The sequence below is a fragment of the Onychostruthus taczanowskii genome, unplaced genomic scaffold (genome assembly GCF_017590055.1).
Source record: "Onychostruthus taczanowskii isolate IOZ18803 unplaced genomic scaffold, ASM1759005v1 scaffold106, whole genome shotgun sequence".
NCBI lineage: Eukaryota > Metazoa > Chordata > Aves > Passeriformes > Passeridae > Onychostruthus > Onychostruthus taczanowskii.
The window spans coordinates 392138-413056 of record NW_024497186.1 but is presented as its reverse complement, the minus strand read 5'-3'; the positions used below and the strand labels follow the sequence as shown (position 1 = coordinate 413056).

General features: G+C 45.9%; 1 protein-coding gene across 4 annotated transcripts in view; it reads left to right on the top strand.

Annotated features, from left to right (window-relative positions):
- The window catches only part of DAZAP1 (DAZ associated protein 1), a 24456-nt gene extending 3537 nt beyond the window's left edge, over window positions 1-20919 (top strand). For 2 of the 4 annotated variants that reach the window (XM_041415561.1, XM_041415578.1), the window contains exons 2-12: window positions 2443-2483; window positions 2927-3093; window positions 3355-3420; window positions 3950-4060; window positions 6321-6369; window positions 10600-10682; window positions 13945-14098; window positions 15487-15516; window positions 15949-16089; window positions 16858-17040; window positions 19941-20919. In XM_041415561.1, coding sequence (XP_041271495.1) covers window positions 2443-2483; window positions 2927-3093; window positions 3355-3420; window positions 3950-4060; window positions 6321-6369; window positions 10600-10682; window positions 13945-14098; window positions 15487-15516; window positions 15949-16089; window positions 16858-17040; window positions 19941-20113 — 1198 coding nt within the window. In that variant the 3' untranslated portion in view covers window positions 20114-20919. Of the gene's footprint in view, window positions 1-2442; window positions 2484-2926; window positions 3094-3354; window positions 3421-3948; window positions 4061-6320; window positions 6370-10599; window positions 10683-13944; window positions 14099-15486; window positions 15517-15948; window positions 16090-16857; window positions 17041-19940 lie in introns of those variants that run through there. The other 2 variants (XM_041415570.1, XM_041415585.1) reach the window with 2 other exon arrangements.

The following is a 20919-nucleotide window of genomic DNA, read 5'->3' as shown; positions in this document are numbered from 1 at the left end:
CCAAGGCAGAGGATTCCTGGCTTTTGGTATTCCACAGCATGTGTATGAACCAGGGCTGTGGATTTCCACAGAGCTGCTGGAGCTGGCCTTGAGCTACCCAGCTTTGCTGTTTCGGTCCATGTAGGGTGACTACAAATAATTCATGGTGGAACTGGAAGGTTTCAGTGACCTCCCTCCCCGCAGACAGCTTGGTGTTCTCTCAGAACACAGCTGGTACTTTAACAAGGATGTAAAATCGATTAAACTTTTATACCAAGCTATCAAATTTAGTTAAAAACACCCCAAAACAAACCATAACCTCAAATGTGGTTGGTGAAGAAAATGTTGCTAATACATATCAAAACTTTCTTGTGAATATAGCAGTAGATCAGTTGGTTTTACTTTGCTATTTTTTATTGTGAATATAGCAGTAGATCAGTTGGTTTCAGGAAATTAGAGTTACTTATTTTCCTTAAAAATAACAGCACAGCAGAGGGGTTTGTGTCCTGCGTGTGGAGAGGAAAGGTGGGCAGGGACAGTTGTGGCAGCCACCGGGGTGGTGGGGCCACCTTGGCAAGGCCTGGCTGCTCCCAGAACACGACCTGCTGCTGTGAACTGGCTGCTGTTGCGCAAGGCCCCGAGCCCGTGCCAGGAGCCAGCGCTGCCGGAGGAGCTGGGGGCACTTTTCCAGTCCTTGAGGGAAACTTGGTCATGCCCAGCACGCCCGCAGAAAACAGGCCTGCTGTGAGAGAGGGCAGGGCAGGGGTGCACGCCCTGCTGCTCTCAGGGAGGGCTGGCACGTCCTTTAGCGTGATGATAACACAGCAGAGGCTGCTGCTGTGACACTGAGGGCTGTCTTTGCCTCACGTGTCACCGGCTCAGTTGTTTGCTGGCTGCTCAAGGAGACGCTTTGATCAGCGCTTACCAGTTGGTCTGTTTTTGTGAAAGACAAGACTCGTGTCACGTCTCGGCTCGGAACTTAGGAACAGAATTTGCCTCAGTGGAACAAGGCTCGTAGGTGCTGTGTAGTATTGAATTTTGTCACTTTGGCTGGTGCGCAAGGGTTGTGACATGATGTCCTATCACAGAGAATTGAATCAAAGTGGAAAGGGACTGGCTGGTTTTGTCAGTGAGCTGCCCTGCTCCACAGGAACTTCCAGTTGCAAGGCTTTCACTTCCCTGGTACTCCCAGTGCACCTGCAGCTCTTACTGGGGGTGGCTGGGCTCTCCCTGCCATTACCTGCTCCTGAAAAGAGCAGGTGAGAGGAAGTTCAATATTTTGTTAGGAGAAATTCAACTTTGCGCATGTAAGTGAAGATGCAGGAATTCCCACCACCCTCAGCTGTACTCAGGTATAGGTGAAGGCAACTAGAATACAAAGCAAGGTGTTTTTTCTCTTTGAGGTCTGATGGAGAACCTGGGGACATCCCCAAAAATAAACTTTCCCAGTTCTTGTCTGTGCAGAGCCATGGAGCCATTAACAGCAGAGTTTTTCACAGAATCACACAATCTCCTCTCTTCCTGGAAGGGAAGCCCAGGGACCATCAAAGCCCTTCATAGACACCCCAACAATCCCATCCTGTCCCTGAGAGCAGTGTCCAGATGCTCCTGGAGCTCTGACAGCCTCGGGGCTGGGACCATGTCCTGGGGAGCCTGGGCAGTGCCCAGCACTGTCTGGGGAAGAACCTTTCCTGATACCCAGCATGAACCTCCCCTGACAGCTCCAGCTGTTCCCTGGGTCCTGCCCCTGCTCCCAGAGAGCAGAGGTTGATGCTGCTCCTCAGGGTGAAGCTGCAGACAGCTATGAGGGTGTTTTTTGGGGTTGATTCTTGGCACTGACAAGGGCCAAATGTTGAGGTGGCTCTAACCAACCTTTAATTACTGAGTAAATGACTGCTGGAAGTTTTGTCACACCCAGGAGTTGATAAAGAGCTGCAGAGCTGGCAGCCTGGCGTGGAGCTCCTGTAGCACCTACCCAGGTTGCTGGGCGTGCTGGGACAGGAAACCCTGCAGATTTGGGTGATTTTTGCAGAGGAAGAGTTGAATCAGTTTGAAGCAGTTTAGTTTGGGATTTAGCCATGAGAAAGTCATGTAGTGCTGCCCAGCACTATCTGGAAACTGGGTTGTATGATGGTTTCACAACTGCTGCTGGATTAGTGCTGCTCTGTTAATTAGTACCTGCTGCACAGGTTTGACTTCTGTCTCAGGCCTGAGCATGGCAGTTCTGCTTTTGCTTTCACCCCACAAGAAGGTGCTGGCAGCCAAGTGAGTGTTCTGTGGTGAGCGAGGGAGGAGCAGAGAGCGGGGATGGAGGAAGGGTTTGGTTTCATCAGCAGCTTTGAGTATGGGGCCAGCTTTGTAGGTCCTGGTACCCCCAGACCTGTCCAGAAGAGCTGAGCTGTGCCTTAAATGAGATGGAGCATCTGCTGTAGGCCCTGAACGTGCCCTGTGCTTTGTTTGCAGAAAGCTGTTCGTGGGTGGCCTGGACTGGAGCACGACACAAGGTGAGCAACGTGTGCTGCAGGCACTGGGCCATGGTGACAGCCCAGCCAGGGGCTCTCACAGGCATTGCTGTGGGGAGGAGTTTGGGCTGTGGGCCTCCTCATCTGCTAATTAATAAAACTTCCTGTAGAGACAGCTCAGATATATGATTATATATATATTTTTATGTTCATATTTTTAGGTTTGTGTTGTTTGGTGCTGAAGTTTTTGTCAGCTCAACAGACAGCCCTTTTTATAATCGCTTTCCTACTGTTTTCCATTTGTATGAGTGGAAATAAACTGCTGTCTGCCATTTGTTTACAGGAAGTAAGATGTGATCATTTTCAAAAGATGAGTTTGAAGCTGTGTTCCATGTTTGCTGATCTGTTGTCTCGTAATTGCAAACACAGTCTGGTGTTGTTAATATCTGGCTCTGTTTAATACTTGCTTTTTTTTCCTTTGACAGAAACTCTTCGTAGCTACTTCTCCCAGTATGGAGAAGTTGTAGACTGTGTAATAATGAAAGACAAAACAACAAATCAATCTCGAGGATTTGGATTTGTCAAATTTAAAGATCCCAACTGTGTGGGAACAGTGCTGGCCAGCAGACCTCATACGTTAGATGGCCGAAATGTAAGTTGCTTTTTTGATAATTTTTTTTTTCCTGCACTAGATTCAAAGATTTGCTTTAAATTCTGGCTCCTTATTCGCAGAGTGTCAGAGTTAACCTGGTTGTTGGTTTAAATGATTTCTTGTAAGGCAGCTCTTAACTCGTGGCTTGTGTTGTTTGAGCTCTGAGGAGCTGCATGGCAGCAGGGCTGGGTTCAGCTGCCACAAATGTTACATTTAGAGCAAAATCCTGCTGAGGTCTGACCAAACTGGAACTTCTTCCAGATTGATCCAAAGCCATGCACGCCTCGGGGGATGCAGCCGGAGCGGACACGGCCGAAGGAAGGATGGGTAAGGAAAGATCCCTGTGCATCCTCTTGAATTCCTTTGGATTATATCCATGTATAAAAGGCAGAAGTCTGTATGCAGAGCTCGAGTGTAAATCTCATTTCTAAAAAGTGTCTTTAATTTGGATTTCCATGGACAGGCTCTGTGCAGAGCACTGTCAGTTTGGGTGTGGTGTTTCCTAAGCTCTTAGTGATGCTTTTAGTGGAGTTCTTCAGATTTGAGAGCAGTGTCTGGAAAGGCACTGGCAGGGCTGATGCTGTTCCAGCCCATTCCACACCCTGCAGCTTCACCAGATTTCTGTTTAGAATGAGTCAGTGGCCTCAGAACACAGGCCCAGGATTTCTGGTCCTCTGAAGAACAGGGACACTGAACCTCTGAGCTCAGAACGTGCTTCCCTTTCATGCCTGGGAGACTTCAAGGCTGGAGCTCTCCCCTGAGCCTGCCAGAGCCCATTGTTCATGGCTCAGTATAAAATGATAGAAGCAGCCACCCTTATTGTTCTTCTGACTGAATTTTCTCCTCCTTGATTTAGCAGAAAGGATCCAGGAGCGATAACAATAAATCCAATAAAATTTTTGTTGGTGGGATTCCTCATAACTGTGGCGAGACAGAGCTCAGGGAATACTTCAAGAAGTTCGGAGTGGTGAGTCCTGGGGGGGAAGGTGCCTCCCATCCCTGCTGCCTCCTCTCACATTTCCTCAAGCTGTCAAATTTGGGGTAATTTGGACAAATTGCTGGAGGGGCACCTGAAGCATTTTGTGAGAAACTGTAGTGAGCATTCATCATCTGGAAATGTCCCCAGGCAGAACCTGCTGCTCATGTGGAATTCACTTTGCTGCTTCTGTCTCCTCATGTTTAAGTCTACCTGATGCATTATTCTGTCCTTTCTTCCAGAAACTCCTGAGGTGCCTTAAGAATGATACTTTTTATTATTATTATTTCCCCCACCCCCCTTTCTCCTGATAACTTTCAGCTGGGCAATTAAAAATGCCTGCTGATTGTTTTTTGGGAACAGTGAGTCTCTCAGTGGGCTGGATTTTAAGATCCTGGTCTTTGACTGTGTGTACAGATAGGTTAAATTTGGGTCTCCTGCCATTGTTCGGGGAGCAGTAGCTGCTTTCAGACCATCTGGAATCTCAGTTCTGGTGTCCCTAGAACCTCCATTCTGAGACAAACTGCTCCTCATGCACCTTCTTTAACTCAGTTTGTAACCTTGGACTGAAATGACTGCATCTTCTCTAATTTTTTTAAATTTAGTTTTTATTTAGTTTTAATTCCCATTTATCCCAGCTCTCACTGCCCTCAAGGAAGTGGGGGCATATGATAAACTACTGAATTAAATAATTCAGCTGTGAATAAGTTTGAGGAAGTTAGAGATTGTGTGAGTTAAATTCAGGACTGGACTGCTAAAAATGAACTTGATTGGCATTTAGTGTAGTTTTTGATACTTTTTTCAATAACCTTTTTCTGGCATTTCTTAGTGGCAGCAAAGGATTTATTGAGAAACGAATTCTTAAGTTTATCAAGTTAAATCAGCGTTTAAAATTCCATTAAGACAATTCATTTAAAAACACAAAAAGCAACAGCTAACAACTGTTTCTTTAGCTTGAAAGGCTTCAGTAGACTAATAATAAAAACAGGGAGCACGTTCCACAGCTGTGGGATGTAGTTTCTAAAGGCTCTTCCTCACAGACTTGGCTTTCCAGCTGTGCCCTGGATGCTGGGGAGATACAGGGTATGTCCTGCAGGTGTAGAAGGCAACAGCCACAACTGTAAGTGCCCTTAAAAGTAAGTAGTAGCACTTTACTCATAGTATAGAAATCAGAAAATCTTCCTGGAGTTGTAACGAGTCCCTTTGGAGCAGTGGAGTCTCACAAATGTTTTGTGGCCACCAGAGTGAAGAGCCCAAGGCAGGCACTGATTTTCAGCCCTGGTAATTGCTGGGTCATTAAGGCCAGGGTGAAGAGGACCCAAATGGACCAGGGGAGGGACAAATCTGGCACTGATTGTCCCATGGCATAATCCCCACGTGGATCCCCCAGCCCAGCTGGGAGCATCCAGTAGGATGTGCTCAAGTGAGTGCAAGAACTCAAACCCTAATGTTTTCTAGCTGTAAGTAAAGATAAATTTGTGTCAGACTTTCAACTCATTTTTACTCACGAGTAAAAATATCCTAAGATTGTCTTCAGGATGCAATTTTACAAAATCACACCCATTTTGTGACCACTTCCCTGCATCTAAGAGATTTCAGTTCCCTTCAGCTGTTTTAATGTTGACATAAACATTACACCTCAGGTTTTGTTTAAATTGTAGCTCACTGTGGTGCTCATTCTGAGAAGAATAATCCTGAAGCCTTTGAACAGCTTGCAATTTCAATTTTTTCTTTTTTAGGTTAAAATCACACTGATACTGCTCATCCAGAACTTAGAGGGGTTTTGTAAAGCTGTTTAAAGCATTGGTTTAACTGGTGCTCTGGGCCTCTCTGGTGCTCCAGTAATTCAATCAGAGGAGCCCTGCATGTTCCTGGAGGTGCCTGCAGCTCAAGCTGCTTTTTGTGGTGAAAATGAAAATGGTTAAAAATGGGAAAAATCATGCTTTAAAAAGCTACACTGATGAGTTGTTGGAAAACAAACCTTTGGGGTGTGTAATAGGCCGTAGAGTGGGTACAAATAGTACAAAACCTCAGTGTTAGATTAAAATGTCAAGTGTGATGAGACAATAGAGATGAGCTCAGGCATTCTGAACTCCCAGCAAGAGCAATATTCCCTGTTTTTGTGCTGTTGCTGGGATGATGGCTGCACTTGGCTTGTGCTTTGTGGGTAGGGAGCAGGAACCAGCTGGTGGTGACTGTTCCAGCCCTCCCCTGGTAGCACAGGGAGTAGAATTTCTCTTCTCTCTTCCAGGTCACTGAAGTTGTAATGATCTATGACGCAGAGAAACAGAGGCCCCGAGGTAAAGGCTGATCTAGTTTGTCCTTGAAATTTCTTCATACTCTCCTATAGTCAGATGGCAAACTATTTCACACCATCAGAAAAGGTAGATTTTTTTTTTTTCCCTATGTTGCCTCAGGAAAAAGAATAATTCACTGGGCAAACATCACTTCAAGTCTAGACTCTTCATCTCCAGCTTCACTTGGGTCTGTGCATTTCAACTCAGATGTTTCATGCTCATTGATGGGTTGGGGTTTTTTTTTTATAGTTGAATGAAATTTGATTCTCGAGCCACTCCTGTGGCTTAAGGTACTTTTGAGGGGGGGAAAAATAAGCAGATTTTCCTCCTGTTCCACATGAAAGGTATGTTGGGTCTGTAAGTGCATGTGGGGTGCTCCAGCCAGAGCACGAGACAGGACAGAATCCATCCATCACCTGCTTTTTGTTTTGGTTAAATGGCTTCACCTCAAATTAAAGAAAAACTCTTCTTAAACAGCACAAAATAATTCTGAACTATATATATGTATATTTTTAATTGGGATATATAATCCCTGTATACCAGATTGCTTTTTTAAGAGGGAAGGGGAAAAAATACCCAAAAACCTGAAAGATTCACTGGATATTGAATCAAGCTGGGAACCTTTGGTCAAAATATGAAGCAATTCCATGTCACCCACGTCCCTTTGCATCCACCATTTGTTTGCCAAGGAAGAGGCAATATTTTGGCACATGAAGCTTAGCTGTGCTCCCACCCTGTAGCATGTTGGACATGCTAGAGAATAGTTTGCCATCTGAACTTTTCATTTCTCTTCTGCCTCATTATTAAGAAATATATCCTTCACTTCATATTTATTAAGCTGTTAAGTCTTAGTTTTATTTTTAATTTAGACATACATCCTTAGTGACATATTTAAGTGTTTCATAGTAAAGTATGGTAATGTTAAGTAAGTTCTTTTTTTTGTTTCTTTTCTCTCTGTGAATTGTTTGACTGTGATTAACGATATCTCTTTAGATTTCTTCTCTCTAGGTGATAATTTATCACAGAGGTACAGGCCAGTTCCGCAGTCAGAGGAGGGACGGGCTTTGTCTTTTATTGGAGTGTAAACGAAGTTTCAATATATTTGTTTTTTTGTTTTCTTGCTTTAGCTATCCTGATCTTCTTCCAGCAGATACCTTTGATTTAAGCAGCACATAAATTCATCTGTTTCAATGCTTTAGAGCAGCTGGTTTTGGATAGAGGAGACAAAGGCACTGACATTCAAATGTGATTTGGGGCTGAAGTTCTGAAATATTTCAGTAATTATTGTATCATCTCCATCTTTGCAATATTTAATCCCAGCCTTGCAGCTTCTGTGCAAAAGGTACTTAAACATCATGCCTGGTCTGGATTAATCCTGTCTCAATTAATGGCTTCTCTGCTTCAAGCTCTACTAAAAGCAAAACAGCAAAGGAGGGCTTGGGGTGCAAAGCACAAGTGCCAGGTGGGGGAAAGGTCTTGTCTCCACCCACAGAAAACTTCCTCCTCTAATTTATCAGACTTCTTAAGCACTTCTTGAATCCTCTCTCTCTGCCTTTTGTTTCTGTGCTGTTCCAGGCTTTTTTTAGTGTGCTGACTAACACATCTCCCAAAAAGGCCCTGGCAGTCCCTGGGGGGTGCTAGGAAAAATTCCTCGAGTTTGTGTTGGGTACTCCTGGTTGTGCATCCCAGAACACATTTTCTCTTGCCTTCTTCTCTCTGTGTTCTCTTGCTGCTCTGTCCCTTTATCCTTTTAATAATTGTAGATAAAATTCCAGAGGCCAATTCAATGCCATCTCTCCTCAGACCCTTCTGAATTTTGCCTTTTCCCATTCACTTTACCACCCTTCCTCTGGGAGTGCACACTGCTTTACTGGTAGGAGGAGGGAAAATTATCCTTGTTCCTAATCCCTGTAGCATCCATTTACCTCCAGCTCCTCAGGAGGCACCAAATTCTCAGGTGATGTCCTTGAGGAGCTGACTGGGGTCAGGTATCCACATGATCTTTGCTTCCTCCCAGTCCTGCCTGCTCCTGCCAGCTCTGCCTCATGCAGACTCTTCCCACAGCCCCAAGCACAGCAGCCATGTCACATCTCTGAAGGGCTTTGGCTTTGGTGCAGTCTCAGCTTCTCCTGGTTCCTGTTCTTGGCCAAGCCAACAGCTGGGAAGGGATTTCCAGGCTCTTGCTCTGTCTGTTCTCCTCCTCCCTTGGCTGCAGACCAGCTCTGCCACTCTGGTCTGGTCCTCTTGGATTCCTGCTGGATGCATTTCATTTCTCCAGCCTTTAACAGAGTCCTGTCCTTCAAAAACTAAAGCTGCAGGTGGTGGGTTTCTGCTTAAAACGTCACCTTCGAGTTTTGCTGTTACTCTGATTTCTGTACTCTTCTTTATCTTGTGCTGTCTGACCCTTTTAAATCCCCTTTTTAAAAATTATTTATTGCTTTTCTCCATGACCTCTTGCTCTCCCTGTTCTACCCTTCCAACCCCATCCCACAATCCGTTCCCCTCCTTTAGCTTTAGAATCAAATTTAACAACAACCTTCACATCCAGATGGAATCCATTGTTTTTCTTCCCCATCTCTTTTTAGACAAAGGCTGGAATACTAAACGTGATTTAAATACAAACACTTTTCCTTTGGCTCCAACACTCAGATTTCTGGTTAACTCAGACAAATATATTGTGATGAAATGCTGCTCTCAGCTTCGAGGCTGCTTTCATCACAGCTCCACAAAACTTCGTTTATACTGCCAGTCTCTTGTGTGTGGGAAATGCCAAGTTTTTTCCTTTTTATTTTCAGTTTATTTTAGTGATGTCTTTTGCTCTTGTTGCTGACAGCAGAATTTGACCTGCTGGAATCTATTTTGGCCTGTATCTTTGTGTATTTTTATATATATATATATATATAAACTTTCTCTACACTAGGCCTCTTTGGGCTTACCCAACGCAGTTGGATAAGCGTGGAGAGACATTCCTGTGCTAGATCTGTATTCTGTAACGCTTTAGAGCAAGATTTGGCTGCTGTCAGCACTAGCTGCAAAGCAAAACGCAAACCAAGGGGGAAATCTTGGGTTTCAGAAAAGCAGAACCGCATCCATGTTCCATAAACGCTTCCCACGCCGCACCTCGGGTTTCTTTTCTAATTTTTATTGCTCTCCCCCCTTTCCCCCCCTCCGTAGCTAATCCAAAGAATGGCACAATTCCTGTACTGCATGTGTCCCTCCCTGCCCTGGGTTGTCCCCACCAGCAGCCAGTGGGTGATGGCATGAAGCAGCCGCCGTGTCCTGGGGGATTAACCACTATTTTGCCACTCTCTCGGCTGTGTCAGCAGCTACAACCTACTTCAGTGGTTCTCAGAGTGACCTCCAAAAGGGGAGCTTTGCCTCCTTTCTCAGAGTTTTCTCCAAGCATCAAAAGCTGCTGGATCCAGCTGAGCTGCCAGCAGCTGGGGCTGTGGTCAGGTGGAAGGGAACGAGCCACCCATTGGGGGCAGAAAGGACGGGGAAGTTGTGTGGATTTTCAAAAGGAAACCCAACAGGAAATTCAAGAAATGAAACAGATTCGGGACGTGGCAGCAACACCACGTTCTGTGTGAGCAACACCTCACAGGGGGCTGCCTTGTTGGGATGGAGTGACGCCTGTTTCATGATTTTCTCCAAGGTGTGGAAAACTTGAGAACCTCTGATGTAGGTTGTTAGTTTCTGAAGCTTCTCATTCATCCATGGAGTGGTAAAATTTCTCATGCTTTAACAGCTACATTTCAAAACTAACTTTCTTTTCTGTGGAAAATATTCCCTAACTGGAAGCTGGGCTAAGGGATTGGGAGGAAGTTGCTTTGCAGCTTTGGGGAACAGGGATATATGATAGGTTTTCCTTGGGAATCTAGGCTAAATCAAAGGGAGGAGCAGCAAAGTTGCTTGACTTCAATCTGCTGTCCCACAAGTATTTTGATTTTAGCAGTTTTTTTCCATTTCCTGGTAGGTGGATGAGGAATAAAATCAAATTAAAAGCCGTTAACGAGCTCAGTTCGAAGCTGCATGCGCGCAATCGAGACGAGGCACTAAAGCCTCTTCACAGGAAGTATCCATTGCAATTTCCTCAGAGTTTTTGCCAATTGAACACAAGTGTCGTTATCTGAAACCCCTGCTTGAACCCTTGGTCTGCCCCTAATACTGTTCATCATCCTGTTTTGTGTCACAACACCCTGCTACCTTGATTCACTCTTCGTCGTTGGCTAGGTTTTGGATTTATTACTTTCGAGGACGAACAATCAGTGGACCAGGCTGTCAACATGCATTTTCACGACATCATGGGCAAAAAAGTGTGTAGTTGTAGTTTTATTTTACCTTAAGAAAGAACCAAGTCTTGGACAACGAGAGATTTCACTGGGGAATCCAACTTAATTGTTGATGGGAGAGCACTGCAGTCCAAATTCAAGGCTTTATCCATGGAGGTGGGGAAAGTCTGAGTTTGCTGGAGAAGGGCAGTTAGGACGGGGCAGCCTGGGGAAGGGAGGGCTTGGAAGCCTGAGGATTCAGGCTGTGGGCTCTGCTTGGGGTGAGGCCTTGTGTGTACAGACCTGGGGGCTGCTCTGGCTGAGCAGATGAACTGGGATCATCATCACTGGGGTGAACTGGTGCTCACTGCCTCTGCTTTGAGCTCTGCTGTGGGGCAAGGAGAGAAATCAGTGATTTCCAGCTGTTGGAAAAGCAGAATCCCAGTGAAATCCGAGTTCTTCAAGGCTTGGTTTAAGATACCACTCCTTCAGATGTGTACTCGATACTCAAATCTTGAGGTGGTGTCAGACAATCTGCTTTATATAATCTTAAACTTTAAAAGAAAAAGGGAGAAAAAAAAAAAACATCCTGAAGGATTGGTTTTTTAAAAAATTGGGTCACTTACTGTGAAACTTTGATACCAATCCACGTACTCTATATAGTATTTAACCACAATGCAGTTAAGTGACCTCTGGTTGTTTCATCTTCATACTGTGTTGTCAGCAAACGGGGCTTGGATAGGCAGGAATTTTTTAGGCTCCTTTGATGTTACTCAGCAAGGAACATGCTTCTACCTGTGGAAGAAAACAAAAAACAAAAAACCCAAACCTAAAAGCAAAATAAATTGTTGCAGGACACCCAAGTTTTAAATATAGGGGAAAGGGTGATTTAAAGAAAAATGAACCACAGGAAATTCTGGTAAATTTAAGTCCTTGCACAGCTTTAAGGTATATTCAGATTTTAAACTGATGTTAAAACTGCTAAACTTGAAGTGAGGGCACTCAGAGAGACATAGAAGATTCTCACATTCACTAAATTATTGCATTATGTGAGTTTTTAATTGTCTTTAAAGTCTTATGTGCTGATATTTCATAAGCCTTTCCTTAGCTAGCAGGGGACACACTCTGCATATCAGTGGAGTTCTGGTTCATTTTGCAGTGCAGTTATGCCTTTAATTCCTGTGAATTTGTTTTGGGGTGGAAGGCTGGGTGGTTTCCTGATAATGGGAACAAAGGAATGTACTTGTGGGATCCAGAACATCAATTTTTGGTTCCTGGTGTGACGCTCCCAGGTGTGAGCAGGTGCAGTAAATCACACAGGGGTGTGTAAGGATCACCTGTATCCCCCAGTATTCCCTGATCTGCCCTTGGAATTGCCTTCAGCAAAACCCTAAAGTGGGAACTGATCCCATAAAGCAGCAGATCCAAATGGGAACAAAGGAGAAACATCCACAAGGTGCTGGGAGAGGATGGAGAGCCCAGTGTGAGCCTCCTCATTGCTTTGCTGCTGACACAGCACTGGGGCTTGCTCTGTGTTCCCCAAACAAACCCAATTCCAAACTGAAATAATTGATTTTTGCCCTTTCCCCCTCCCTTTCAGTAACCCCCCCCCAAAAAAAAAAATCAGGATTCAGGGATTTTTAGCTCAGGTTAATAGAGTTGCCTCAGTTCTTGGGGTAAGCTGGGCTCTAGGCAGGTGTGGAATTTGAACCTCCCTATTGCACAGGGAATTTTCAGTCCTCACTTTGGCAGTTCCCTGCTTCCAAGTGTGCACTGAAAAATTAATGGGATTCTTCCACAAGGATTAATGAGCTCCAGATCCCCTGCTCTCTCCTTCACTGCCTAATCATGCCTGCTTTTAAAAATGGTATCTCTGTCTTTTTGGTAATTAAAAAGGTACTGCTGAAATGAATCCATATGTTGTTGAAAGGAGGGGGAAAAAATTAAAATTGCAAGAAGGCCTCTGCTTTTGTAAGCAATAACCGAATTCCCTCAAGGCAAATGTGTTAAGACTCATTAATTTGAGTCCTTTGAAAAATTCCCTTGGTTCCTCTCTGGAAGGGCCTTGAGCTGACAGAGATTTGGTTACTGTCATGTCTCATGTCCTTGGGGCATTGGCAGGGGGGGTGTGGGGGGCTTTGTCCTTGCCTTGTGCCTGTTTCCTGTTTGTTCTCAGACATGAATGGCTTTTAAGACATGGCAGGAAGAATTCTGAATACTTTATTTTCCATACTACTCAGGCCCATTGATGATTGAGATTTATTTTCTTTGTACTCTGGCACCCATTAAAATTAATCATGAAATGAAAAAAAAAAAATCCAGTGAGTGCTGAGAGGGTTTCATTAAATCAGAACTGGATTTCTTTTTTTTTTTTTTGAGAGGTTTATGTTGAATGTGCAGCTTATTTTAAGTAGGTCAAACGCACTTATTCCATGGCTGGGAACACTAGGACATTTTATCTTGGAATGAAATAAGTTAAGCTCTGTGGTTACTGATTTTTAAAACAGGAGGGGTTTTGTCACTGACTTAACACAGTATGAAGATTGCTTCTTATTGACTCAACTGTCCATTTTTATTACTTGCATGTTTGTTTACTTTTTTGTTAGATGTAATGTAAGATTCTCTTATCACATCCATTCCCTCTGACATTGTTTGAGTTAACTGAGATTCTTTAAGCGTTAGCCTGGGGAAGGTAAGTCTTTATCTTCCATTAGACATTTAAATAAAATCTTAAGTTTAAAAAAAAAATACAACAATACAAAAAAAAAAATCTCAAAAAATGTGTGTTTCTCAGGTATGAGCAGAGCTGAAATTGCAGTTAGTTGGGGTGGGTTAAACTGTCACTTCCAAATGAACCCCAAACATGTTTGGTTAAAGCATTAGTACCCTTTTTCAGAGCGGCCTCTTCACTCAAAATTCTGGTTTTTTAACTGAAAACATCATCTTTGTATCTCCTGCCTTGAACACGAAATCAGTCTGTCATGAATGTCCAAGATTCTGCTGTTTTAAGTGCAGAGCTGCTGTAAGAGGGTACTGCTGTTTTAAGATTAAAGCCAACGAGACTGAAGTGATTTGTAGGATGCTTTTCTCGGAATCCCTCAACAGTAGGACTCGTAATGCCTTACCATCACCTACACTGTACCTGAGAAACATTGTAAATCACCGGCCTTAAGTTTTAATAATTAAGTACTTAGACATAAGTCATAAGATGCTAAGCGTAGTCTTAAGTGTACCTGCGGGTGTGTGCGAGGGGCCGGGGGGCGCGGGGCCCCCCCAGCCCCGCTGAGCGCTGCCTCTGTTTGTTCAGGTGGAGGTGAAACGCGCCGAGCCTCGGGACAGCAAGAGCCAAACTCCTGGGCCGCCGGGGGCCAGCCAGTGGGGAAGCAGGATCATGCCAAGCGCTGCCAACGGCTGGGCAGGGCAGCCCCCTCCGACCTGGCAGCAGGGGTACGGCCCCCAAGGTACTGCCGCCCTCTCCCTGTGCGGCCTTTCCAGCTCGCTGCGCTCCGCTTTTCTCCACTAGGTGTTATTCCCGGTTTTATCTCCCCGATAGCAGGACTGGAGTCCCACCCCCAAGTCCTTTGTGAGGTTTTTTCGCCGCTTTTCCCAAAAATCCGTCCCGTTGGCAGAAGGCGGTGCCAGGCCTGGCGCGTGTCCCTGGTGTGTTCCACCTGTTCCCTTTGGAGCTGCCTGTCCCCACGTGGAATCCCCGTGGGTTGGGGGAGCTCAGAGGAGGTGTTGGGAAGGCTCCAGGTGTGACTCCAGCTGTGGAGCGAGTTCTGTACAGCACCCCAGTGATAAATTGGGCTGAAATACGGCTTTTCAAGGATGAGGCAGTTTCAAAGGAAGTTGTCAGGGAAATCTGAAGAAAGGGATGAGGGGGAAATGGATGGCCTTGCCTTTGAATTTTACTGCTTGATGTAGCTTGGGAAAGCACCAGGCAGCTCTGGTGCAGGGAGCACTCCGTGCACACCGGGAGCCCTGCGGGGCTCGGGAGCAGCCTGGGTTTGATGGCTGCAACCCCCCCGAGATTCCAGAGGCAGGATAAACACTGAGTTCATCCAAAGACAATTTTGATAATTCCTGGAGAAATGCAGAGGGATAATTGAGTTGCTGTGACTTGCTTGCTCTGAGAGATGAGAAATGTTCACCTGGGGGGCTGCAGGGAGCGAGGCTGCTCCGTCCCTGCTCCGATGGATGGAAGTGCAGCACAGGGATTGCTCATTTCCCCACGGTGCTGATTAACTTGAAAGCTGCAGCTGAGGGTTGACATTGTGCACAGATGTGCTAATCTGCAAACTGAGAAACTCCCATTATTTTCCATGCAGTGATTAGTAGGGAAAATGATATCTGATCTCCTGGAAAGATTAATGTCAGACACGAGCGCATTTATCCTTCAATCTCAGCACTGCACAAGGGATGGGAAAGGCTTTTTTTATGTTTCAAAAACTGCAAAAATAACTTGGATAAACCTGGTAGTAAATTAAGAATCCCTTGGATGTGTAGTCTGCTGGGGTTCTCTGGGGTGTTGTTCTCTGTAGTACTGTAATTTCTTGCACTTGGTATGTGGCAGCTCCTGAATGCTCCATCTGATTTGGGCTTGGGAACTGCTGTCTTATTCTGAGTGTCATTTGCTGAATGATTCAGAGTCTTTCTAGAATTACACATTCAGAAATAGTCCCACAATGTTGCTTAGGCCATAAAAATAGCTCTATAAGGGACATGGGGAGGATACCCAGTCTATCCCAGAGCCAAATCCTTCTTCTTGCATCATCCCTGCTCTGGAGTGCGCAGCTTCGCTGATGACTAAGAAAAAAGAGTCTAAGGCTCTTTTTTTGTTCTGTTGTAGGGATGTGGGTGCCAGCTGGACAGGCAATTGGTAAGTACATTATATGGGACCAGTTCTGAAAGGAAAAAATCCTCCCAAGCATGGGTGCAGCTTCTTTGAGCATTCACAGTGATTTTTGGATTTCTGTAGGATTTAACCTACATTTAAAAGCTTGATTGAATTTGTCCTGGAAGAGCAGAGGGGAAGACAGTGGCTTCTTAGCAGCTCAGTAATGGGAGCTGACACACATCCTGCTGTTCCAGCCACATTAATTTGTTACCAAGGGATTACATGCTAAACTGCAATTATTTACAGTGGGGATACTTGGAGGACAAATATTTCCCAAAGTGAGGATTCACAGAAGGCTGAACCTGCGTTTGAAATCCACCCAACAGCCTTACCCCATCTAGAGGAAGCTGACTCCAGCAGCAGCAGCCCCTTGGTATTATCCACTTCAGTTTTGGGTTTCTCTTCCTTTTCCAGGTGGATATGGACCCCCTCCTCCAGGCAGAGGAGCTCCTCCCCCACCACCACCATTTACCTCATACATAGTCTCCACACCTCCCGGGGGATTCCCGCCTCCACAAGGATTTCCACAGGGCTATGGCACCCCTCCACCATTTAGTAAGTGACCCCCAGGGGCTGGAGCACATCCAGCTCCAAATTCAGCTTTTCCTCATTGTTTGCTGGACTTGGATTTCCCCCTGTGTTTCACCTATCCTTAATTATTTTTCCCAGATTATATATTCAGAGCTATAATTAACTATAGCATTATTTTTTCTTTGTTTATTTTATTCTTGGATGCAGTAATCATTTCTGTTCTCTAGTTTAAATATGTGTTGCTAAATAAATTTAGATACTTTGTGCTTCTTTGTTAGGACATCTGAGAGAAAACTTAGAGCTCACTGCTGGTGACCTGGGCCAAACACAGGCAGGGTTTTTTGGAGGTGCTTAAGGAATTAAGGTCATAACTGGGACTGGAATACAAATAGGATTTTAGCACCTACCTCTCAGGCCACCATTTCAAAAATCTGTTGCATACCTGGTTTAAAGAAGGTGGAAAATAATATCCAGTTACCTTGAGATACTTTTTCCTCCTGAAATCTTGGATAATATGGCTTCCTCCTCACTGCTCATGTCTGTAAGCTGCCCAGTTCTGCTTTATCCCTTTCTCTGCTGCAGCCTCTGCCTTTGGGGGGACATTCCTCCCACCTGTGCAAGGTGAGTTCTGAGATCTTTGGGCCATGGGGGTGACCAGCCTGTCAAGGTGAATCTCTGTGCAGCACTGGTCACAAAGACCTGGGCTTTAATAGCCTCAGAAATGTTGGTTTTAAATTGCATCATCTCTAAAGCCAAGCAGGATGTTGATGTTCACCTGTTCTGTCCTTCCAGGTTTTAGTTATGGTGCTCCACCTCCTCCACCTGACCAGTTTGCCCCCCCTGGAGTCCCCCCTCCACCTGCCACTCCAGGGGCAGCACCACTCGCTTTTCCTCCACCACCACCACCATCTCAGGCAACTCAGGACATGAGCAAACCCCCGACTGCTCAGCCAGAATTCCCTTACAGTCAGTTTGGTGAGTAACTGCTGCACTTTACCCCCTTTCCCTTTAGTCCTGGGTACAGAGTGTTGGACACAGTTTGCTGCAGGCATTTCTCTGGGATGGGAATTCTCCCACCAGCTCGAGCCATCCTTGAATCATGCAGTGTTCTAGCCAGAGGGAATTTTCTTAGCTCTGAAGTGTTGTTTTTGTGCTGTAAAATAAGCTTCAGGGATTTGTGCACTGCCAGGATGAATTCCTGGTTTCCACTCTCCCCAAACCTATAGCTAAAACTTCCACTCCAAGAGCTTCACAGAGCTTGTAGTGAACTTTTTTTTGTGTCCCAGACCTTGGAGAACAGACTTGAAGAGTAAAAGCATGGAGAGACAGGCAGTGCATGTGTAAGGATCCAAACCAGTGCCTTTTCCTCTTTTCTCATCCCTTCCCCATCTCTCTGGAGGTGCAGTTCTGTGCAAAGCTTTGTTGTGCTCTCTAGGTAACTTTGAGGTGGAAGGCACTGAGCTAACAAGTTTTACAGCAGGCAGGCAGTGCTACAAAAAACAAATTCTTTTTAAAATTGCTAGAGAAGTGCCTGTGCTCCAGAGTAAAATTTCTGCTGCTGCTCCCTGAGGGAGCTCAGAGGGAATTCTCATTCTCATCTTGCTCCTCTCAGCCCTGTTTCTCAGCAGTGCTCTCCAAATATCTCTACAGACATCTCTCCAAAGAGCTCTGTACTATTGTTGTTTTTAAGGGATTGTAATTGGTCAGTTTTTACTTCTGAAGGGAATTTTGCATGCAGCAGCCTGTGGATTCAGGCTGTTCTCTGCTGGAACACGTTCTCCATGTGGTAGTGCTGCCTCAAGTTCCTGCAGAAACTGCTATGAGGTGAAAACTTCACAACATTTATTTTATTCAAATAGATAATATTCAAAGTTCCTGCAATGTAAAGCAGCCTCTGAAGGAAGATGAGCCTTTGAGATGTGTTTGTGAAGCAGCATGTCCTCATGTTATGAGTTTGAAATGTTTTTTCATTTGTTTCTTACCCATCTATCCATCCATGATTTCGTGGATAGTTTTGCCCTTGTGACTCAAAGTTTTTCTTGTTCTGCCAGAACTTGGCTCTTTGCAGATTCTTTTTGGAGTGGGTTGGACTCTTCTAAATAAAGCAGAAATCCCTGCACAGTCAGTTACATCAGTGAGGAGCCAGAGTTTGGGAGGTGTTGGAAGTTTAGGAAGGATCTGATGGAGGACTCTTCATCTGGAGCTGTGGTCACAGGACAAGGGGAATGGCTTTGATCTGGAAAAGAATAGGTTTAGAGTGGATATTAGGAAAAACTTCTTCACTGTGAGGCTGTTGAGACCCTGGCACAGGTTTTCCAGAGAATCTGTGGCTGCCCCATCCCTGGAAGTGTCCCTGATTTGCATATATTTACATAAATGTGTAAAGCTTGTGTGCTTTAAAGAGCCACAAATTTCCCTAATGAGCATAAGGCACTGTAAGGTTTATCCTGGGCAGTGTCCCAAATCCTTCAGTGTGTGCACCCGGGATGAGTGTCAGCACTAACACCCTGCAAAATCAAATTAATTACATTAATTTAAAATAATTAAAAATTCATTATCTCCATGCAGGGCGCTCTTGAGGCTCATCCTTGCAGTCCCCTCAGTTGTGACTAGGATGGGTTTGTCTGCTCCAGACCCTTCAGACCACACCCCAAAGCTTTGTCTGCACTCCCAAGGTCAGGCTGAGCAGGGAGGAGGAGCCTCAGGCAGGTCCTGGGAAAATTCCCTGGTGTTCCTTGCTGGGGCTGTGGGAAAGGGTGAGGCAGGGACAGGATTCAGATGTTGGGGTGAAACCCCACAGTGAGCTCTGCCTGCCAGGCCAGCCTTTATTTATCCTGGTGATCCATCCAGGCTCGGGTTTGGAGCCAGACACTCAAAGCACAGCTGGCACAGCCCAGGGGAGCAGAGGGGCTGCAGCAGAGCCAGGCGTGGCACTCGGTGAGTCCTGAGTGCCTGTGCAGGTGTGTGCTGTGGGTTTCCTTCTTGAGAAACAACCTGGGCCCTGTGCTGAGCTCTGGTTTGCACCACTGTGCAGGGAGAGCAACTCCAGGGTTGTGTTTTTCCACTCCCAGCCTCACCCCTCGGCAGACAATCCCGTTGTAGTTTGGGGCTCCTGCTTATCTGTGTCTGAACAAATGCCAGGAGGAGCATTTGCAGCTCCCAGAGCCCCAGCTTGCTGTGTTTTAGTGCTCATTAGTGCCAGCAAGTCCTTGAGGGACTGGCAGAGCTTGAAATTGAACTGCTGAAGATGTGCTAAGAGACTTTGTTTGGGATTAAGAGAGTTAAACCTGCTGTAAGCCTGCGGAGAGAGAGGCAGCACTGCACAAATGCTCTTGGTAATTAGGAGCCTTAATAGCGTCTTTCAGAGCAGGGGCTGGCACTGATGCCAGGATTAAGAGTCATATTTAATTATGAGAATTTGATTTAAATTTCTCAATTTCTCAGTCGTCTTAATTTACATCTAGTTGTAAATTTTTGTGTTGGTAGCAGGGATTCCAGCCAGTCTTTTCTCTTGGAAAGGAAACCCCTGTTTTTCTCCCTGTCCCTAAATCCTGCTCACTCCAGAGTGGCCTGTGGTGCAGGTCCCAACCCAAAATCAAACTGCTCCCAAGCACCCCAAAGCTGTGAGCAGAGGGTTGACCTGCCAGCCTGGCTGGGATTACCCCAGACACAGCTCCCCCTTCGTGCACACCTGTTCCCCTCTGCTTTTTGCCCGTTCCTCTGCGAGGAGGGAAGATCCCTGCAGGACCCCGGAGCTGCTGCCCCTCCCGGGCGTTGCCCTGGGGTGTGTTCCTGCCGGGGAACGCTGGAACTTCCAGGACTCACACCCGTGGCTGCGCCTGGAAGCTCATCCTGTATCTTTCCCTTCTCCCCAGGGTATGGACAAGACTTGAGTGGGTTTGGACAAGGTTTCTCTGATCCCAGCCAGCAGCCCCCTCCCTACGGAGGCCCCTCGGTGCAGCCGTCCAGCGGCCCCCCGGCCGGAGGCAGCGGCTTCGGCCGGGGACAGAACCACAACGTGCAAGGATTCCACCCCTACCGGCGCTAGCCTGGGCTGGCAATCAGGGAGTGCTGCCCACAGGGACCTCTGGGCACAGCTGAAGCCCGGGATCCCAGACTTCTGAACTTGTGACAATCACATTACTTGATGGAAGATAAACCTAACAACAGTTTTTTTCGGGGCGGGGAGGGGGGGAGGGTTGGGGGCAGATGGCTTCTGAAGGCAGAGCTGTGGGTGTTTGGACTGCAGTTTTTAAAGATTTTACTTTCTCTAACCCATCAGCACAAATAAAGAAAATGTCACTGGTTCAAATTACAGGGTTTTAAAAATGTCTTCAGCTTTAATTCAAAACTTCAGGTTTCTTTTTTTTGAAATTATTTTTCCTGAGCCTTTGTTTTACCGTATATTGTAAACTTTTATGTTTAAAAGAAAAAAAAATATATACATTTACAGATTGTGAAATTTTTAAGAGAAATTTTCTACTATGTATGCTGGCTTATTTTTTAATTTAAAACAGGGTTTCCTTGAGCGCTGTCGGAGGCGGGGGAAGAGCTGCAGCCCCTCCCTCCCTCCCTCCCCACGGCAGTGCTGGGGCGGAGGGTTCCGAAACTCTGGGAGTTGACAGAAACCTGCTGAGTGTATTTTGCTGTTTGTTCCGGGGGCAGAGCTGGGCCAGGCCGGGCGCAGGAGCTGCTCAGAGGCACGTGGGGAGCGCCAGCTCCGGCTCCACCTGCCTCCCCTCCCGGGCCTCGGCCACGTGTGGATTTCCCTCAGGCAAAAAGGTTTTGGTGCGTTTGGCACTGAGCAGTGCCAAGCCCTGGTTTGAATAAAGACAAGAACCTTTGGATTAGAAA